Below are 21,696 nucleotides of genomic sequence, written 5' to 3'. Positions count from 1 at the left end.
TAAAAAACAACAATAATTTCCCGTAGTACAGGAACCAATAAAGGCAGTCCCACGACACTAATTCAACAGTTCTTTTGCAAGACTCTGCAGTCCATAAAAATAGAGAAAACCAATTGATTAAACAAGAAAAACAAAACAATACATCAAGAATTAAGCGCTTTCATTTCCTAAGCCAGAAATTTCATCAGAATAGATGCTGTTGCTCTACAAAAATTTTTTATACATCCTGTTATTAATTAAGTAAATTAAATTCAATTAAAGATTCAATTAAAAGTTTCAGTTCAAGTCATTTAAGTAAGAATGCATTTAAAGGAATAGTTGGTGAAATGGTTGTAGTTAAAAAGCATATACATATAAAATAACTTACAAATGTATACATGTAAAATGACTTACAGATTTGATATGTATATACGTAAAATATCATCACTAGTAACACTGTTCATTATAGATCATGTACATATGTAAATATATATTTATAAAAATATGTATAAATAGATATAAATATATATAAAAAATATATATCTAATAAAACTATGTATATTGATGTAAAATATTTACAATGAAAATAAAAGTGAAAGTGAAATGGCCATCAGTAATTTTGTTTATAAAAAGTGCTAAAAAACGCTTTTTTTGAAAAAAAAAGTACAGTTTTGTACCTACCATAAATGTAGATGTTCGAAGATCCACATTGCTGCAGTCCTTACACTTGGGTAGTCCGCTGTCCTCGGTCGGCCCGAATATCAAAGTATTAGGCTGACGTCGGTCAAGGCGCTTAAGACTGACATCAGGACGTCAGGGTATAAATGCGCATGACCGACGTCATATCCTCAGTCTTTTCTTGCCCCAGATGTCAGAAGACCCTAAAAAAGAAAGGTCAAAACCAAAAGACAGCAAAAAACAATATCTACAATATTTACAACCCAAACCACACAACCGCCTCTAACTACAGAGGGGAAGGAGGGAGGGTAAATTGGACTGCAGCAATGTGGATCTTCGAACATCTACATTTATGGTAGGTACAAAACTGTACTATGTTCTTCATCTCACATTGCTGCAGTCCTTACACTTGGGTAGATTCCCAAAGCAGAGGTAAGGGAGGATGGCAAAACTATAAAGCAGTGGGAGCTGCCAAAATGCCTTGTAAAATTGCAGTGGCAAAACCAGCCCTAGATTTAGAGTAAAGTGGAAGGTGGTAATGCTTAGAGAAAGTATGCACTGAACTCCAAGTAGCTGCCTCCAAAATATCTTTAGTTGCCACCCCCCTTAAAAAAGCTGTAGAAGTGGCAGTAGCCCTAGTGGAATGAGGCCTAATCCCAGCTGGAATCTCCTTACCATGATGGGAATAACAGAAAGCAATACAAAACCCAATCCACTTAGAAATAGTTTGTTTTGACACAGGCTTGCCCTGAGAACCCAAAGCAAATGAAACAAATAACTGCTGAGACTGCCTGAACCCTTTAGTTCTGCTCAAATAATATCGTAACTGCCTGTGTATATCCAAAGTGTGCAAAATCTTTTCCCCTTTATTTTGGGGGTTTGCATAAAAAGTAGGCAAATGAATAGTTTGGTTTAAAGCCACACTAGAAACCAATTTAGGCATAAAGGAAGGATTAGTACGCAAAGATACCCTATCCTTATGGAAAATTAAGAAAGGCTCAACTGCCATAAGGGCCTGTAATTCAGAAACCCTTCTCGCAGAGGTAATGGCCAACAAAAAAGCAGTCTTCCATGATAAATATTTCAACTCAGCAGTAGCTGCAGGCTCAAAAGGTTGTAGAGTGAGTTTCTCCAACACAAAATTGAGATCCCAAGCAGGAGTAGGAGCTCTACGTGGGGGTCTTATATTCTTTGCCCCTCTAAGGAATTGCTTAAACAAAGGATGAGAAAACAATGGTGGGTCACAATCATAATGAGCAGAAATTGCTGCAGCATGAACCTTAATAGAAGAGAAGGACAACCCTTTGTCCAGTAACTCAGTAAGATATTGAAGAGCCACACTCAAATTAGGCTTAGAAACATCAAATTCCTTTGCTGTACTCCAAAATAAAAATCTCTTCCATTTATCTGCGTACACTTTCCTTGTACTAGGCCTTCTGGCCTCCAAAATAACATTCAAAACTTGCTGTGGCAGCTGAGACCCTCCAGGGTTTAAAACAGAATATGCCAGGCTGTTAGGTGAAGAGAGTGAAGTTTGACATTGAGTAAATGACTGTTCTCCTGAGACAGCAGGTGTGGAATTGAAGGCAAAGGCCATTGAGGCTCCCGTACCAGACTTCTCAGTAATGGGTACCAGTGCTGTCGAGGCCAATCTGGAGCTATTAAAATCATCTTTGGCTTGTCCTGTCTGACCTTTAGGAGTACCTTTGGGAGGAGAGGCAGAGGTGGAAAGGCATACACATGAAGATTGCTCCAATTGAAAGAAAGAGCATCCACTTTCCAAGCTGTGGGATGAAACCTTTTTGTGCAAAACTTTGGCAGCTGGTAGTTTAGTGGAGAAGCGAACAGATCTATGTCTGGAGTTCCCCATGACACTGTCAATTTCTGAAATACATGAGGATCCAATTTCCACTCGTGGGGATCCATAATCCGTCTGCTCAACACATCTGCTAAGGAGTTCTGTGCTCCCGGCAGAAACCTTGCCTGAAGATTTAGCTGTAAACTGAGAGCAGTCTCCCACAAAATCATTGCTTGTCTGCATAGAGGATAAGAATGCGTTCCCCCTTGCTTGTTGATGTACCACATGACAGTTGTGTTGTCTGTTAGAATCAACACCTGCCCTGGAAGAAGTAAATCCTTGAAAGCCATTAATGCAAATTGGACTGCTAACATCTCCTTCAAGTTGATATGTAGATGTTGTAGTCTGGCAGGCCACGTGTCTTGTATCCACTTTCCATTTAGATGAGCTCCCCAAGCTTTGTCTGAGGCATCTGTCGTTAGAATCTGACTCGCCTCTGGCCGGGTCACAGAGAGTCCCTTGTTTAGGTGACATTCCTGAGCCCACCACAAAAATTCCTTTTGAATGCAAGGTATTATCTGAATGACAGTGTCCAAATCTTGGCAGTGCTGTGTCCATACATTTTGAGATACCATTGTAGCTTCCTCATATGCAGTTTGGCATTGGGAAGCACCAGAATACAAGATGCCATGAACCCCAAGGCTTGAAGGACTGTCCTTGCAGTCAGCCTGGACTGATGAGACAATTGATGGAAGTAAAGGGAAAGATTCTTTTGTTTGTCCGGGGTCAAAAGGCCATCTGGGATGCTGTATTCAGTCTCACACCCAGAAAGCACATGTCCTGAGAGGGTACTAGACTGGACTTTATTTCGTTCACAGAATACCCCAGGCATCTTAGCACTGCTATCACATATTGCAAATGATGAAGAAGTTCGTCCCTTCCTTGAGCCAGAATCAGGCAATCGTCCAAATAAGGATAGATCTGAATTCCTTTTAGCCTGAAGAAAGCTATTACTGGAGCCAGAACCTTCGTGAACACTCTGGGCGCAGTAGATAAGCCAAAGGGCAATGCAGAGAACTGATAATGAGAAGTCCCAGCCTGGAAACGCAGATACTTCCTGCAACTTAGCCTGATAGGAACATGAAGGTAAGCCTCCTTGAGATCCAGAGTCACCATCCAGTGATCTTTGCCCAGCAGAGGTAAAAGCTGTTGTAACATCAACATTTTGAACTTGGGAATGTCCAGATAAGTGTTGAGGATAGATAAATCCAAAATTGGTCTCCACGTGTTCCCTTCTTTGGTACTAGGAACAGGCGAGAATAAAATCCTAGGCCCACTTCTGGCAGAGGGACCGGCTGTATGGCCCCTATTTGAAGCAGCAGAGAAATTTGTTTGTGAGCCTCTATTCTTTGCTGAGGAGGAACGTCTGGCATGCCTTTGAAAGGAGGCAAGGTATGGAAATAAAACTTGTAACCTTGGTGAATGATATCCAATACCCATCTGTCTTGGGTAATTAAACTCCAATTTTCCTTGAAGAGTGCCAACCTTCCTCCCAAAGGTGCTGCCAGACAAGAAGGCTCTGGCAGCTGAAAAGGTAGGTCATTGGGCCTGTTTACGAAAGGACTGGCCCCTGCCCTCACCCGAAGACTGTGCAGGTGAACTCCCTGTTCTAGGTCTGAAAGAACCCTGAGCTCTGCCCCTACCACGTCTAGATCTACCCCTAGACTGTGAATCATAAGAAGGGTACGTCCACCCCTTAGCAGGCCAATTCCTACTAAATTTCGGAGGCTGAACTTGCAAAAAATCTTTAACAGTCTGCATAGACTTAGCCTTGTCTTCCATTTTCTTTAAGACTGCTTCCACAGGTGAACCAAACAACACATCAGACTGTAAAGGAGCATCTAAAATCCTTGTCTTAACATGGTCAGATAAATTCTGATCCCTCAGCCAGGCGTGCCTGCGAAGAACTGACCCAGTGGCAGCCACCCTAGAGGAGGCCTGTACAGCATCAAAGCCACATTGTAAAGAGTGCTTACCCACCTGTTCAGAAACATGTACCAAATCTTGTAATTCTTTGCACTCAATACCTTCCGCCAGAGCATCAACCTTAGACTTCAATTGAGAAAGAAGATAGTTTTGATATTTCAACATGTGAAACTGGCAATTCAAAGCCCTCATAGCTAAGGTGGAAGAAGTATAGACTTTCTTTCCCCATCTATCCAAAGCCCTGGCCTCTTTATCTGGAGGAACCGGATTTTTTACAACAGAGGCCTTGACACCCTTAGGTCCCTGACTAACAGTTTCTGGGTCCGCCCTAGGACTCTTATAAAGATATTTATGAGCTTCAGGCACCCTGTAATACCTGTCCGGTTTAACAGGAGCAGGAGGCAAAGAATCAGGATTAAGTGAAGCCTCTGCAAACACATCTTCCACAACATCCAGAACAGGTGGTATAGCCAAAGGCCTATGCTGGGGTACAAGCAAAAATTCCCTAAGCCTTTTCCTGGAATCAGAGAAGTCCTGACCTTCCCACTTAAAATGTTCCCTCATGGAATGAAGAGTCTCTGAAAAGAAAAATCCTCTGGAGGAGAAGCAGAAGGAGTAGAATCATCCACATCAGAATCAGAATAAGGAGAATACTCCTGCAAGTCTTCAGCCGAAGACTCTGAAACATCCAAGCCTGTTCAAAACTCCCAACTCTGGTTCCACCCTAGGCCTCTTATCAGGAGGGGCAAAGAACCTCTAATCAAAGTAATTAAATCTTCTGCCATTTTAAGCATGTGCTTCTTGGGCACAGATCCTGAAGAACTAGGAGTGACACCAACAGAAGCTAAACCTGGCCTGCCTCTGGGAGAAGCCTTAGAAACAGAAGGAGAGGGCCTAACCACCCTAGGAAGGGAGGGAGTACAGTAACCTGAGAAGCCCCTTCAGCCTGACCTGCCTCCTGAGAGGCCACATCCTGCAATATTAAAGTCTCCCCCTGGGACTCCAGAGAAGCCTCCGGCGGAACCACCGTTCCACTGACGCCTCTAAAGAACCGGCGTCCGCACGGACGACTCTTCTTGCCTGGGTTTAGCTGCTTTGTCTTTGCGCTTCGAAGAAGGCGCCGGAGCATCCGACGGCATATTATAATTGCACCGCTTCCCGAAGACCAACCTGGCACAATCTAACCTTCGCTTAATAGTGCGCTTATTGAACCTAGCACAAAAGCGACACCCAACAACGTCGTGCTCAGGCCCCAAACAAGGAATACACAAAGTATGATAATCTCTATGCGGTATCAGTTTCCCACAAGAAATACAGTTATTCACTTTTTCTGACATCCGGTAAACCACTGAGGCAAGAAAAAAATAAAATATTCCCCAACGGGGTACTTAGCCAACTTTGACTCGGTCTGAAACTCCGAATTCGAAAAATTTCAGAACGCCGACCGGCACTTGCAACACTGCTTCTGCATCGGACCATGCGGCAAAAAAGACTGAGGATATGACGTCGGTCATGCGCATTTATACCCTGACGTCCTGATGTCAGTCTTAAGCACCTTGACCGACGTCAGCCTAATACTTTGATATTCGGGCCGACCGAGGACAGCGGACTACCCAAGTGTAAGGACTGCAGCAATGTGAGATGAAGAACATCTTTTGTTTGAAAAAACAGTTATGAAAGGTTTCTATTGAGTTGTGTATTACAAACCGATAAGTAGCAAATAACTAAATAAATGATGTTGAGCTAGTAAAAAGTAAAAAAGTAGTAATAGCAATAGTAAATGGGCAATTAATTTATTTTGGTTCATGGGGTTCTATTTATTTTTGTTTTGATTTTGTTTTTTTTACCCTGTTAGCCCTTAGTTTTAGGGCTGGTAAAAGTGACACATGGTCATTCATCCCTGGAGGTGTGTTAGAATCCAGGCGCAGTTGCCAAATTAATTCTCTATAACTAAGCTGGTTTTCCCAATCCCCACCTCTACTATCCCTGGGTAACATTTCCAACATCCAAAACTTGAAATTAGCTCCTATACAGGTTAGTATATGTCTATATAAAGCATTTGTTTCCTTTTTCCTATTAACATCATACATATGCTCGTATATTCTTTGTAGCAGATGTCTCTCCGTCTTGCCCACATAGTACCCCCAACATGAAGTACAGTAGGCTAAACATACTACCCCACTAGTATAACAGGTGAAGTATTGTTTACCCTTAAAGATTATAGGGATAGAGGGTAGTGTTAGTTCATCCATATTTGCAATAAATGTACATTGAGAACATCTTTCGCAACAAAAAGTGCCCTTTTTCTTTTTGTCATTATCCTGCTTGTTCCTTTCAAACACAGGTTTGAGGTTAGGACCCCTTCTAAAACTGTAGCTTAATTGTCTATTAAATATTTCTAACCTGTTGGGCATAGTCTTGAAAATATCCCATGTCTTGTTTATAACTCTTCTTATTGAATTAGTATTAGCATTGTATGTCATAACAAAGAAAGGAGTATTTTGGTATGTGTTCATATTGCAACTATTGTGACTGGTGTTGTCTAAGAAGTTCTTGTCTATGTTGACCTCCTTGTTTAACAAGGGTACATATCTTCTCCCCCACCCCCTTATCACATCTTCCTTTAAGGGAATAATGATAGAATCTGGGTAGCCTCTCTCCAAAAATAATTTGTGTACATAGCCTCCTGTTGGGCCTCCACCCATTGATTTGGGGGAAGGTCTGGCCAACCATTTGGGGTTGGTAGTGTGTGGAAGTGAAACCTGTATTCTTGGGGAAACTATGTTCAAAACCCATTTGTCCTAGGTAATGAGTTCCCAGTTTTTTTGCATGCAAGGCGAGCTTTCCTCCTAAGGGAGCAGGTAGCTGAGCAGGGCTTGGAAGGTTTAAAGGTTAAGTCATTGTGCCATTTTTCCATAGGGGGTGGCTTACTACTCCCTGCTTTGTAAGTGGGAGCCTCCCACTGCTTAGATCTGTGCGTAGTCTGAGACTGTAGCCTAGGTGGTCTGCTGTTCCTGGGTTTGGACTGAGGCCTGGAAGGGACTGGAAAGGACCAGTTCTTTGAAGGCCAATGCCTACTGAAACTGGGAGGCTGTACTTGTAGGAAATCTTTAACGGTTTGCATAGATTTCGCTTTTTCCTCCATCCTTTTGAGGACTTCTGCTTTGTTGCCAAAAAGGCGGTCTTGGTTTAAGGGAACATCCAGTAATTTAGCTTTAACATGATCTGGCAAGTTTTGTTCCTTAAGCCAAGCATGCCTTCTAAAGCATCAAAACCACATTGCAAAGTATGTTTACCAAGTTGTTCTGCAGAATGCATTAAATCTTGCAATTCTTTGTGTTCAGCACAGTCTGTAATCAACATCATTTTCTGTCCAAGTAGTCCCATAATATGCTGCTGATACTTTAACATATGAAACTGGCAATTTAAAGCCCTAATGGCCAAAGTAGCAGAAGTGTATACCTTCTTACCCCATCTGTACAAGGCTCTAGAATCTCTAACAGAAGGGGTAGGATTTTTGGCAGCGGTAGCCTTAATGCCTTTTGGTCCTTGGGAAATGGTCTCTGGATCCGCAGAAGGATTCTTGAAGAGGAACTTGTGAGAGTCACGTACTCTGTAGTATCTGTCAGGTTTTCTGGGAGCTGGAGGCAAAGTATCTGGGGTAAGGCTAGATTCCAAGAAAGCATCATCTACAATGTCAAGAACAGGAGGGATAGCTAAAGGCCTGTGTTGAGGTAGAAGAAAGAATTTCCTAAGTCTCTTTTTGGACTCAAGAGTAATCTTGGCTTTCCCAGCGGAAATGCTCCTAACAGTATGCAAAGATTCGCTGAAAGAAAAATCTTCTGGAGGGGAAGCAGAGGGAATGGAATCTTCTGCATCAGAATCCTCATAAGTAGATAAGGGCAAATCCTGGTAAATCAGAAGGAGCAGAAATATCAGATTCCTGATCAGAAGAATCCAAAAGAAAATCAGTTCTAGGTCTTAGAGGGGGAAGGCTGGCTTCCCCTAATTAAGGTAATAAGGTCTTTAGCCATTCTAAGCATTTGTTTTTGAGGCATATGGGCCTGAGCCTGTGGTTTGGTCATTGGTTTTCTAGGTGTAGTGCGAGTTTTTGGCCTGGATGAGAATGATGGCGTTGGTTTAATATGAATGTCTGTAGGCCTGAATACACCCTCAGAAGCTGGTGCCTGCACAGCGGCTCCGGACTCATCCAAGGTAGAGACATCTGCAGGTTCCACAGTCGAAGAAGCATCTCGCAGCATGCCAGACTCCAAATGGGTCTCAGTAAAGGCCTGTGAATCTGAAGTAGCGGGTATCAGGGGCTGCGAAAGCACCTCACTGAGTACCGGCGGACTAGCGACTAGCTTAACGGAAGCATCGTCGGCAGTTTTGGACCTACGCGGTCTGTCTCTGACTTTATCCTTATGTTTTTTTCGGAAGATCGGTAGTCTGATGGCTTAACGAAGCCATTTTGGAGTACACAGATTGAGTACGAAAGTAATTGGCTGCAAAAATAGCCCGACGATGAATAGTTCCGGTGTTGAACAAGGCTCAAATCTGAGAGCGAGGGACGTCGTGGTCTGGGCCTAAACAGGGGATGCAGTAAGAATGAGAATCTCTATGAGGTATTTGCTTTCCACAGGTAAGACAATTGTTAACTTTTACGGATTGTGGTTAGAGCAAGAAAAAGGATCCCCAATGGGGTACTTATCTTTTTTGAAGACTTCGGGTCTGAAACTCGAAAACGAAAAATTCAGGAGTCGGCCGACCGGCACTTGCGAACTGCTTCTGCTTCGGGCACCGCATGGCAAGAAAGACTGATGTAATGGCATCTGCTGCAAGTTTTATACCCCTGACGACCTGACGTCAAGGAAGAAACGACAGCATCCAACACAGAAATCCAAAGACTCTGGTATTCAGGCCGGCTGAGGGCTACTTGCAGGCAGATAACCCAAATGTGATGACTGCAACAGTGAAACATGAAGATCATCAATAGTATATCATGGCATAGTATGATGAGCAGTTACAGAAGTGTACAATATATAGAGTGTACAGTAGTAAAGCAGAAAATATAATGTATTGGAGTAAGAAAGTGCAGTAATACCATATACAGTTATATACAGTCATTTAAAAATACAGTTCTTTACGGTAGTTTTTTTTAATGTGTTTGACGTTTGAGTAGTGCCAGAAGATTTATCTGAATGGTGGTAGTAGGGCTAGCCATGGTCAGTACAGGTACATTGCCAGATGAGATGGAGGTCGGCTTTTGATTGAGTTTTAAAGGTTGGACTGCTGTTTTGCAATCTGATATCTGGTGGAAGAGAATTCCAGACTTTAGCAACTGTGCAGAAGTAGAAGGATTCTCTAGTACTGTGTCTACACTTAGTTACTTCAAGAAGGGTTTTGTTTGTAGATCTTAGTTGGTGAGCAGAATTGTGAAAGTTGAGTAAGCATGAGAGATCAGGAATCTTGTTTGGGTGGTACAGCAAGTAATGAGCCATGATGAGTTGGTTATAGTTTAGTAATTTAGGGAGTTCTAGCCAACCTAGTTGTTTTAGTGAGTGACAGTGGTGGGAGTGGAAATTAGAGTTTGTTGCGAATCTAGCCACATTATTATAGCGCATGAACAATTTTTGTAAGTCTATCGTGTTAAGGTAGGGGATGCATAGAGCAATGTAGAGAGAAGGTGAGTTCTGGATATAGAAATTTTGGTCTTTAGGTAGACAGTTTTTGCAGCTGTATAAGGTTCCACGTTTTTTATGGACTTTGAAAAACATGTAGCATAAACCTTATCCAAACCTTAGTTATAGTCAAGTATTACACCAAGAAGTTTACTTGTGATACTGGGGGGATTTGGTTGTTACTGGAAGAACTGACAGGGAAAAGAGCAGAAGAATCAATAGTTTTGAAAGGGTGGAAAAGCACAAGTTGAATCTTTTTGTGGTCAAGTATTAGTTGTGAGTTTTTTAACCAGTTTTTGATATTGGAAAAGGCCTCTTGGGGTTTTAGTCTAGAGTGTGGGGGCTGAGCGGATCAGTGTAGTATCATCTACATATTGTAATACTGTAGCTTGCTGGGTGGTGGTGTGGAGGGTGTTTGTAAATATATTAAATAGTAGGGGTCCCAGAATGAATCCCTGTGATACACCTGCTGTTACTGGGAGAAGGGAGAGAGGGAATTATGCCACTTAACTGCTTGTTGGCAGTTGGATAGGTGGTCCTGAAACCAGAGCAAGAAGGGGTTGTTTAGGCTGAGTTTGGCAGGTCTATATCATATGAGTGAATCGCACAAATTGCGAAGCCTCATAATATCAAATATATTGGATCTCAAAGTGCTTTTTCGGAGATCGCGGTACAGTGAAGAATGGGATATCTGCCCTTACCTCACTGTAGTGTGATCTCAGATTTGGAATATATATTTAGCAATGGGTGTGGGGGCACAGCCCCCCACAATAGGAAGTTCGAGGTCCGGTACGTTCGATATTATGAGAGTTCGCAATTTGTGTGATTCGCTCATATGATATAGACCTGAGTTTGGCTAGGATAGGTTGGAGTTTGTTGTGGGATACTGTATCGGATGCTCTGATCAGATCAAGGAAGGTGGCAGACAGTAGGTTTCCTTGGTTCCTATATTAATTGACAGTGTTGGTGAAGGATACGAGTACTTTGGTGGTGCTATGGGATGGACAAAAGCCATATTGGGTGTTGGCGGCAAGACTATTTGTAAGTAAATGTTTCATCAGCTGAGAATGGATACATTTTTCAAGGATTTTTATTAAGGGGGATAAGACTGTTATGGGGCGGTAGTTGGTAAGTTTGGTTGAGGGACCACCTTTGTGCAAGGGTATGATGTAGGAGGTTTTCCAAAGGGCTGGAATTGTATGCTCATTAATAGACTGGCTGATAAGTACCCACATGGGATAAGCTATATCACTAGCAGCAATTTTGAGGTACTCTGTAGGGAGTCTGTTGACTGCCAAGGTGGTGAGTTTTAGTTTAGTGAGGTGCTTGTATACTATGTTGGTAGGAACTGGTTTGAGAGTGAATGAGGGGTATGGGTTTGGGTTGCTGAATGGTTGTGGGAGAGTACAGGTCTGGATGTTGCTAGCTATATTAAGGATGGAAGAAGTGAAGTAGTTAAACTGGGTAGCTCTCTCTATATTACCTCCTCTGACATTAGGGGGAGGGGTAGTGGGTTTGCCTGGTTGTAATACTTTGTTGACAGCTACCCATAATTTTTGGGGGTCAGTGATATGTTTTACTTGTGGCTCTGTGTAGTGATTTTTATCTGCCTTACCTTTTTTTTTTTTTTTTGCTTTATTATGTAGTTCGAGGAATATCTGCCTGTTGTGATCGGTCTTATTGTGATACTATTTATCCCAAGCTTTATCCCCAAGTTTTAGAAGGGTTTTTGTGTTTTTAAGAGAGCCATGGGGCAGGGCTGGCTTTTATTTGAACTGTTCATGGGGGGAGGGGGCATCTGATTTAATATGTTTAAAAAGGTAGAACTGAAGTAGTCCACTGCCTTGTCTAGTGAAAGGGTTTTTTCGGAAAGGCCAGTTGCAATACTTTATTGCATTAATGAGATGCTCAAGTATGAAATTTCTTGAATTACAGATTTCACGTAAGCTGGTTGTTTTAGTGGTTTTGAGATGTTGCCTTAATATGAATGTGGGTAAATGGTCACCAAGGCCACAAGGCCATTTGCTACTGTACAATAATGTTGACCAGTAGATGGGTTGTTTGTAAGGATCCAGTCTAGTATGGATTCCTTGTTTGTATTTTTGTCAACGCAGGTGGATGTTTGGATAAGTTGAGTATAGGAATACAGGTTGATGTGATTAGAGAGGATAGTTGTGCTGATGGATTTCCAATGTTAAAGTCCCCTAGGAGGAGTGCCTCCTGTGGAAGGTTTGCGGATGTCCAGTTTAGTATAGACTCAAGAGTAGGTGTGTTGGGGTATGTAAATACCCACTAGGTTTAGTTGCTTCTGTTGACGGATTTGAATTTTGATGAATAGGGTTTCTGCAATGTTAAATGTGGGGATTTCTTTATGTATAAGGTCTACCTTGAGGACAATCTTTTACAGTATAGAGACGCCTCCACCTTTTTTGATAGTTCTATCATCCCTGATTATAACCTGGGGGAAGTATCTCATTGTCCTTAATGTGGGGGTTGAGCCAGGTCCCTGTAAAGAGTGTAATGCCTGGGTTGTAAGCGGAGTGTGTGGCGTGTACTTCATCAATTTTGTTCAAGATACTTTTAGTGTTCATACTATGTACAAGTAGGTCACAAGGCTTTTTTTTATACAGTTAATTGCATGTTGGATGTTTGGATTAGTGAGGTTGGTAGTATCAGCTGTGTGGCCTGGAATGGGGTGTATAACCCCACAAAGTTGGAGCTGTTTTTCTAGGAATAGACACATTGAACATTGAGTAGAAGTTTAGTTAATCTGTTGGGTTTGGTGGAAGGTATGCTGGAATTAATATATTTGAGTTTGTATAGCTCAGTGGTAGAGTAGTTTAGTAAGTGGGGTTAGATTTTGAAGTGTTACTATGTCATTGGTATGTGGAGGTTAGGGTTGGGCTGGGTGAATTATGTGAGCACTGTGGTAACAAGTAATGGTGTAAAGTGCAACAATGGAAGCTGGTAGTAATAGACAAGAGGCAAACAATTACTTGAGGGTTTGTGGGTGGTGGTTTGGTTGGTGATGATAGTATGGGGGTATAGAGTTTGGTAGGAGGACTTGGGAGGTGGAGGGTGGGCACTTGTTAATGTTTAGATTGTGTTTTGGGATTGGTTGAGGTGGTAGGTGGGATGTGGGTGGTGGGTGTGATTTTTGTCTATAAATTGGCAGATAGTGGGGGTGGGTGAGAATTGGAGGCAGGGTAGGGGAGCGGAGTGAAGCATGAGTGTAGTGAGGGCAGAACAGAGGGGGCAGGCCCAGATCAGTAGTCAGCTGACAATGCCGACAAACTATCAGTCAAGTGGTCAGGTAAGTGAGAAATCCTAAACTAGGTGGGAAGATGATCCCAGAACTAACAGGGAAAACAATGCGAGTGAGAGCCAGTGGAAAGGGGCAGTGCTGTTAAGCATCTAGGATGAAAAGCAGAAACAAATTAAGGGCAGCTGCAGTGAAAACGTTTAACGGTTTTAATTTCCCTTAGTTTTTATATTTCCTGTTATTGTAGGCTTGTTTTCTTTAAAATGCAAGTAGACCTAAGGGTTCTGGGGGTGTTGAAGTTTAGATCTCTGGGCATATCAGTAATTATGTATGACCTGAACTGTAGCTACGATAATCATGCTGGAGACATCCTGCTACAAAATTACTTGGGTCCCAGCTTTTAGCAATCTATCCTGAAATCAGCTGGGAAACTTGGTGTTATGGGACACCTGGTGATACAAAATTAAAGCTGGGGTTAGTTACAGATGAAACAGGAGAGGTTATGGAATGCTATTTTACAGATTTAAGTTTTTCTCAAAAGAAAAATAAACTTTAGTTGGTGAAGCACTTACTGGAAAGGGTTATGCAGATCTTGCTTCCTGGCAATGTGCTCATCAGTACAGTGGTTTGGTTAAGGAACTATACAGCAGAATGTACTAACACACTCACTAACATTTTAGTGCAGTGAAGGTATTTTACTGTCTAGACACTTGGAATATTAGCTTCAGAGGCCACCTTTGGCAAGAAAGAGGGATTGGTACAGAGAGCCACTCTGTCCTTATGGAAGATAAGTAGACTTTAATTGACAACACCTGTAACTCAGATACCCACTTGGCTGAAGTGACAGCCACCAGGAGGGCGGTCTTCAAAGATAAGAACTGTAAATCCACAGTGGCAGCAGGTTCAAAAGGAGGAGAAACTAGGCCCTGTCAAACCACAGTCAGATCCCAAGGGGGTGTGGGTCTCCGATTGGAGGCCTAAGGAGAAAAGTACCCTTCAAAAAAGCCTTGCATAGCTTAGAAGAAGCCAAGGAGGTAGAATTCTCTCCCATATGGAAATTTGAGATGGCTGCTAATTGAACTTTAATCATAGAAAAGCTGGCTCCACTGTGGAAAATATGGGCTAGAAAACCTAATATGGCCAGAACAGGAGCTGTAAAAGGATCCATTTTGTACTGTGACACCCAGAGAGAAAAGTGTTTCCATTTACTGGAATAGATTTTCCTAGTAGAGGCCTTGTGAGCCACAATCAAAATCATTTTGACTGTTGAAGAGAACCCAAGAGTCCTAGTCAACAAAGAAAGAAGAGCAACCAAACAGAAAGCTTCTGGATGTGGAACCCATGACAAGTGAGAGATGAGACCCAGAACTGGATCCAGAGTCCAGGGCAGATGCACCAGATGAGGCCAAAGAGTTGGGAACCAAACTTGGCGAGGCCAAAGGGGGGCCAAGAGGATGACTTTGTTCTTCAGCCATTGTGCTTTCTGAAGAAACTTGGGAATCTGAGGCAGAGGAGGGTAAATAAAAGTAGACCGGAGGGCCAAGCATGGACCACAGCATCTCTGAGGGACTCCCTCAGAGGGGGGATAAGGGTGGAAAACTCACTGCACTTTGCATTGGAATTAAAAGAGAAGAGATTGCAGCAAAGATGACCCCACTTTTAAAAGATCATGTCTGCCACAGAAGGATTCAGACACCAATCTTACTGCATCAGAGTGGTTCTGTTGAGCCTGTCCGCTAGAATGTTGGACTTCCAACGGGTTTTTGGTGGCAACTCCTATTCCGGGGAAGTGATTGCCCATTCCCACAATCTCATGGGCTCTCTGCAAAGGGGATAAGAGCTGGCCTCCCCCCATTTGTCAATGCACCAGACAACAGACATGTCCATTTGGATGCCAATTGTCCCAGTGGGAAAAAAGGCTTGAAGCACTCGCAATGCCAGAAGCATCGCTCTCATCTTCAGGACACTGATATGCAAACTGGTCTCCAAGGGAAACCATATGCCCTGGACCGTTCATCTCATGGAATGCCCCCTCACCTGAACTGGGAGGCTTCCCTGGTCACCGTGACAGAGTGGAAAAAAAAAACAAATGGGCGGCTCAGGAGGAGGTCCAGAGACTGGGTCCACCACTGAAGGGAGTCCCAACAAATCCGAGAAAGCCAGACCAGGTACGATAGAGGAAGTTCAAGAAAGGACCACTGCACAACCCAAGTCCATTGAAGAATCCTCATGTGTAGACGCGCAGTTGGAAGTAGGGTTATCACAGCTGCCATACCCCAACACCCGAAGGACCACACCTGCTGGGGGGCATGTGGTCTGTAGAATAGACTGCACACACTGCTGGAGCAAGAGTAACCTGTCTGGAGGCAGAAATACCTTGCCCTGAATCATATCCTACCAAGTACTTATAAAACCTAACACTTGAACACATTCCAAGTTTGATTTGACCACTCTGAATTGGAAATGAATGGCTCCAAGCTGGAAGAGAAGAAACCTTCTGGAGCACCTGTTCATTTTTATGAGATAGTACACATCCTGAAGGTCCACAAAGCACAGCCAGTCATTGCACTGCAGAAAGAGCAAAAGGGATTGTACAGTGACCATCTGAAACTTTGTTTTGGCAATGGACAGATTCAGAGTAGTAAGATCCAGAATGAGTCTGAAATACGTCATTTTCTTTGGCACCAAAAAGAACCTGGAATAAATGCCTAATCTGGACTGGACTGGGGGGATGGGCTGGATGACTTGTTTTTTTTGAGCAGCCTGGTGACTTCTATGGCTGCTACCTCCTGCTGGCCAGGTGCAACAGCCAGGAGGTTTCTCTTCAAAGTGGGAGGGATGAAGAAATGGAATAACCTCTGGACATAATTTGAAGCACCCAGCGATCATTCATGACAGACTCCCAGGCTGCTGGGTGCAGAGAAAGACACCCCCCAACTGCCTCCAGAGCAGAGCAGACAGGCAATCTCTCAGGATTGCTGAAAGGGTTTGTCCAAGAACAAATTGAGACCCTTGGTTCCTTGGACCCCCCTCTGCCACATGGACAGTGTCGGTCATGTCCCCCTCTGCCCCTGGGGGAAAGTTTACCCTGAATGTCCTGGCAAAAGCTCTGAGACTTTCAAAACCACAACTTACTGACCCCATGCTGGCTCCTAGAATAGGTCCATTGTGGGGTAGAGAAGCAGATCCTGATGGCAGACAAGGTCTTCCCGTCTTCCTCACACTGGGTAAGAGTGTCATGAACAGTAGGTCCAAACAATGTGAACCCATCAAAGGGGGCATTCATGAACACCTTAAAGGGTTCAGAGAAAGCATAAAGCTGGAGCCAAGCATGCCGCCTAATGGCAATGCCTGTCCCAGCTGCCCTCAAGGCACTCTCAGTCACATGGGAAAGTAGCCTCATGGACATGTTCAATATGGCTGCTAGGATAGCCAGTTGGGAAGAGAAAAACTTCTCCGCCTCCGACATGGACCTGGGGGCAGATGCTGAGAGCTCCTTAACCAGGTATCTCTACAATCTGAAGACATGCGTCAAGCAGTTAAGCACACAGAAAGCAAAGGTGGCTGAAGCATACACTTGCTTCCCAAAATGTTCCACTGCCCTAGACTCCCTGTCTGGAGGATGGACCAAGCTCTCCTGAGCCAGCTCCTTCTTGGTGGCCACCACAACCACCATGTCATTGACCGGGGAACCCTTGGACCAATAAAGCGTGTCTGATGGGGTACTGAGTACCTTGTCTGGGCACTTAGGAATGGGTTCAACCATGTCTGATTCCTTCCATGCCCTGCGGGAAAGGAGATCAACCAAAGGGTCCACAAGGGGGGACACCCAAGATGTAGAAGGCCCTGTGCCAAACACCTCCAGGAATATGGACTCATCAGGGTTGCATTTAAGAGAAGACCACTCCCCTCTCTGATGCAGGATCTTTATGATGTCTCTGAATAAGACATCGTCAGGTGGTGATCAAGGGGGAACTCTCCCCCTGATCCACATCCGTACCTTCCATGAGAGATTCCAGAGGGGAAATCTGTGAGTCTCCTCTTGCACGTATGCTTTCAAGGACCTCCTCGGGAGGATGCTCCAGAGAGGACTCAAGCTTCAAAGGGCTCCTGAAGAGGAACATCCTGGGGTGGTCTGGCAACAGGCTGCCCCTGAGAGAGCAGGATGGATGAATCTGGGCCAGAAACAGAAGGAGCCAGGGTGGACTCAGAGGAGGAAAGTGTCAAGGCCCTTAAAGGAGCTGAGCAGGCCCTCTACACCACCTTAAAGGCTGAAGGTGAATGAACCCTGGAAGACAGCACAGCCAGACCTGAAGCTGCCAACAATGGGGCCTCCTGGACAGTCACCACCAACGGAACCGAAGGGGGAGTCGGAGATGAGCTTCCCAGCACTCAAGCCCCAAGGGGAAGGGGCAGCTCCAAAAACCTTGCAGCTAACACCAAAGCTATGGCTCCGAGAGTCAGTAAGGTCCGAAGACAATGGAGCTGAACTGCTCAAGGTAACTGTCAGCATCTAGGTACAAGTGACCATCGGTGCAGACATCTCAACACCGGGAACCTCAGATCCAAGAACTCCAAAGCCGAAGGTCAGATCAGAGAAGAAGAAATAAGTATGAAGCCAGCTTGCATTCTCACGGCTCCAGAGGGGGATGAACCAGGCAAGACCCCCAAGCTGTATTCGAGCCTGGAGAAACTACATCATCATCCTGTCAACCTCGGCTTCAGACAGGCTCCAAGTAGACCAGGCAGAGGAAGCCACCGACCCCTGCCTGGAATGGCACAGAGGAGAGGCACAGGCAGGACACTTGGCTCAGGAACTCCGCAGCTCCCAGGAAAAACAGGGTGAATGGAGACAAAAAGAACCCCAAACCACCACAGGCCTAGATTTAGCAGGAGGCTTGGCAGAGGAAGACTGGTCAGTAGACCGCTTCCTATCTCGATCCTGGTCCTTGTGCCTGGCCCAGTTCCCATCCCAGACTTTTTGGTGGGAGTTTGAGTTCCAGAAATGGAGGGGAGTGAAGAAGCCTCTGAGGAAAGGGCCAAAATTCCCTTCAAAATCAGCTTGTTCCTCCTGTCAAAAAGTGCTCACTGGTTAAAACACACGCAAATCGAACAGGAGCACACCAGACAGAGTGTAGGCATCAGATGGAGGAATCTTATCCCCACACACTGTACATTTCCTGAACCAAACTGGCTTTGGAAGGTCAATCATGGGAACAATCACACACACACACACACACACACACACACACACACACACACACACACACACACACACACACACACACACACACACACACACCAGAAGAAAGAGAGAAAGGAGAGACAGAAGAACAGAACAGGAAAGATTTTCTTTTTAAAGACCAAAAATGCACCATGTGCACAGAAAGAGAAAGAGTAGGAAGAGGTAGATAGAAAAACTCAAAAGAAGCTACTTGAAATAAGCCAAAAAACTCTGAGAAACAGTGAGCCATACTGTTCTATCGAGCTGCAAACGATATCTGAGGGAAGGAGGGAGAGTGGGCCATTATGGGTAGGGGTGGAGCTCAGATTTAGTCTCTGATGCTGGAATATACAGCTGAGTCAGATCCGTGTAAAACCAGAGTCCCATAGGTTGAAGACCAAATGAAAAACGACTTCAAATTACACCTTTTGGCCTGTATCTGTCTAAATAACTCAATCAACTTCACAGGTCTCAAAGAGTCATAACTAAAAGATTAGTGGCCTCAAAAAGCAGTTGTCAGGATAGACCGGCAGCAGTTTCTTTGGACTCAGTCTCGTACAGACTTCTCTGTGAAGATCCTGGTCTAGCTTTTTAAGCCATGAATGATCTCATCCTCTCCGACCTATTCCTTCACAGAAGGAATGGTACCCTCAAATATATGCTTAAAGGAACTAAACCATCAGCATATAAAACAGGTTCATCTCCCAACTGATCCCTTGCCTCTGGAATAAATTTTCACTACATCTCAAGTACAGTAGCAACCTTGCCACCTTCACAGTAAACCTCAATAATTGGATGGTCAGTCTCAAATTCTCCCCTGGTCTATCTTGTTTTGCCCTCCTTGAGGCTGAAGGGATCTTTCCAATATTTTTTGGCTAGACTTACAACTGTCTGCAGATCAACTGCTAAGTACTTACATAGAAATCTTATTACTCTAGTATTACAGATACGCTTTGAAGATTGTGACTCTTTATAGCAAGCTACAGTCTTTTTCTAACTGCCATACTCAATTTCCATTGTTCTTCAGCAACTTAAATTCTTTTTTTTTTCTTATTTACTGCTTTGTTTCTAGAGCAAATCTTGTTCTAATACACATTAGACAGTAGCCAACTGCTGTTCACAGCATCCAAAATTACTTCAACAATTCCATTCAACTCATAGACAGACTTCCTTCTAATCTGCAACCATCATTACCTTTGCACTAAAGTCAATGAATCTTTCTGTCAAGCAGCAGTCTTCTGCTTAAATGAAGGAACACTTCTTTAGTGCACATCTTACCTTCAACTTCCAGTCTAAGTCACTTGTAATCAGTTGCAAGGGTCTCAGTATTGGAGAAGCTACATACATGTAGAGATGCTGTTATGGACACAGATTAATCTCCACGTGTAGTCATCTGGTGTGTTTACTACTAGAGGAGTGAAACATGAATAACATGGCTCTCCCAGATAATGCTTACTGGCTCAGTACTTCTATTTTACCCAATCATGTAATCATCAGTCATAATTTAAAAAAGAAAAAAAAAAAGGTCAAACCAATTCAATACACAGAACAAAGTGGTTAAGATGGGTGATGTAGGCTCTGTTACTGCCTGGCTCTTAAAAGCCTATTATTCAGTCACACCTGGAAAACCACAGGGGCAATCCACTGAGGATTTCCAACTTAACCTTAGGTCCAGTGAACTCGGGAGTTCATTATACTAATAAAGAATGTGCATGGGGGCTTTGTAATCTTTGAATGGCTTTTCATTTGTACTTTCATGCTCAACCAAATAAGCTTTAACATATCTGGTGCAAATATGCTGTCAATATCTACTGAAGACCTATACAGAATGTAAAACATAGTGAGTTTGGAAGGACTAGCTTTGCTGCAGAACATTACTTGCTGCATGATTCTCCATCTTCCAGGGCACATCAGGTTGCAGATACTGTTGTACACAAACAGAAGGCATTTCTTTTAAATTAGATGAATATAAATAACACAACTGCACTCACACCTATCAAAATTGGTTTGGGGGTGGCAGGCAGAGGCACCTAAAAGTAATGAAAGCAGAAGAGCTTTTTGCGCTCTAAATGGGTACTTTTCTTTAGTAGCACAGTAATCTTCCAATATAAAAGCAGCACAGTACTTATGAATTTAAACGTTAAAGAGACCAAACACAAAAGATATGAAGCTCTTGCTGCAAGACTCAAATTAAGAGATTTAAAAAGGTTTTCGTGATTTTACTACGGACGTGCCCAACAGTACAATCCCTGAACAAGACAGCGTCAGAAGGAAATGCTACACAGGTGCACTAAAGCCCAGGAGGATCACTACTAAGTGATTTAGCCTATACTCTAAACACAGTGTAAATTTACCTTCACAGTTATTTAGCTTGGTGTGCACATTCTGTTTAAACATACTTCTGCTTACCTGCACACTATGATAAGGAACTTGACCAACAGCACAGCCAGCTCTTGCTGCTCCTTTTCCAGTCCATCAGCAAGTTTCTGTACACACTGCAACAGTTGGTACCTCAAAACCTGAAGGATGTTATCAGGAAGTAAGGACATTGCCGGAGGGACATCATCAACCCTTCAAAGAAGAAAGAATTTTTACATAGTTAAAAGCTTCACAATAGCATTTGTCCTAAATAAATACAACACATACTGGATAAGTTAAAACTGTTTATGGATGATCACTTAGTGGAACCAGACATCACAGGATCAGCTAGAGACCCATGCAATAAAGATAGCAAATGAGGGTGCGTTTGAGTTGCAAACACTGTCCTGACCATCTTGGGGGAGGCAGATAATCTAACTAGCTAAAATGCCATTAACACAACACTCCAAAAACAGAATTCTTTACCCCCTAATGCAGTTCAACAGAAGCCTAATTTTACAACATGAGGTAATGTATTTATCTTTTATGGAACACAAAGCAAACCTACACAAAGTACAGGCGAACTTCAGCTTTCCAACATACAAATTTAAATAGTTATGAAAAACCTACGGACTTAATTGCACTGATCCCTTCTCACAGTGAATAAATGCAGTGAGCAATGTCACTACCACAAACAGTAACAGTCATAGTACAATGTTCCCAACCCCCA

The 21,696-nt window shown here is 43.4% G+C and overlaps 1 protein-coding gene across 1 annotated transcript in view; it reads right to left on the bottom strand.

Annotated features, from left to right (window-relative positions):
• Positions 1 to 21,696, bottom strand: part of NBEAL1 (neurobeachin like 1) — a 2,263,075-nt gene that overhangs the window by 2,016,486 nt on the left and 224,893 nt on the right. The window contains exon 6 of the mRNA XM_044075407.1: positions 21,018 to 21,179. Coding sequence (XP_043931342.1) covers positions 21,018 to 21,179 — 162 coding nt within the window. The remainder of the gene's footprint in view (positions 1 to 21,017; positions 21,180 to 21,696) is intronic.

Source organism: Protopterus annectens, chromosome 6.part1 (genome assembly GCF_019279795.1).
Source record: "Protopterus annectens isolate FY-2018-M chromosome 6.part1, PAN1.0, whole genome shotgun sequence".
In the NCBI taxonomy this organism is placed as follows: Eukaryota; Metazoa; Chordata; order Ceratodontiformes; family Protopteridae; genus Protopterus; species Protopterus annectens.
This window is presented reverse-complemented; position numbering and strand designations above follow the sequence as displayed.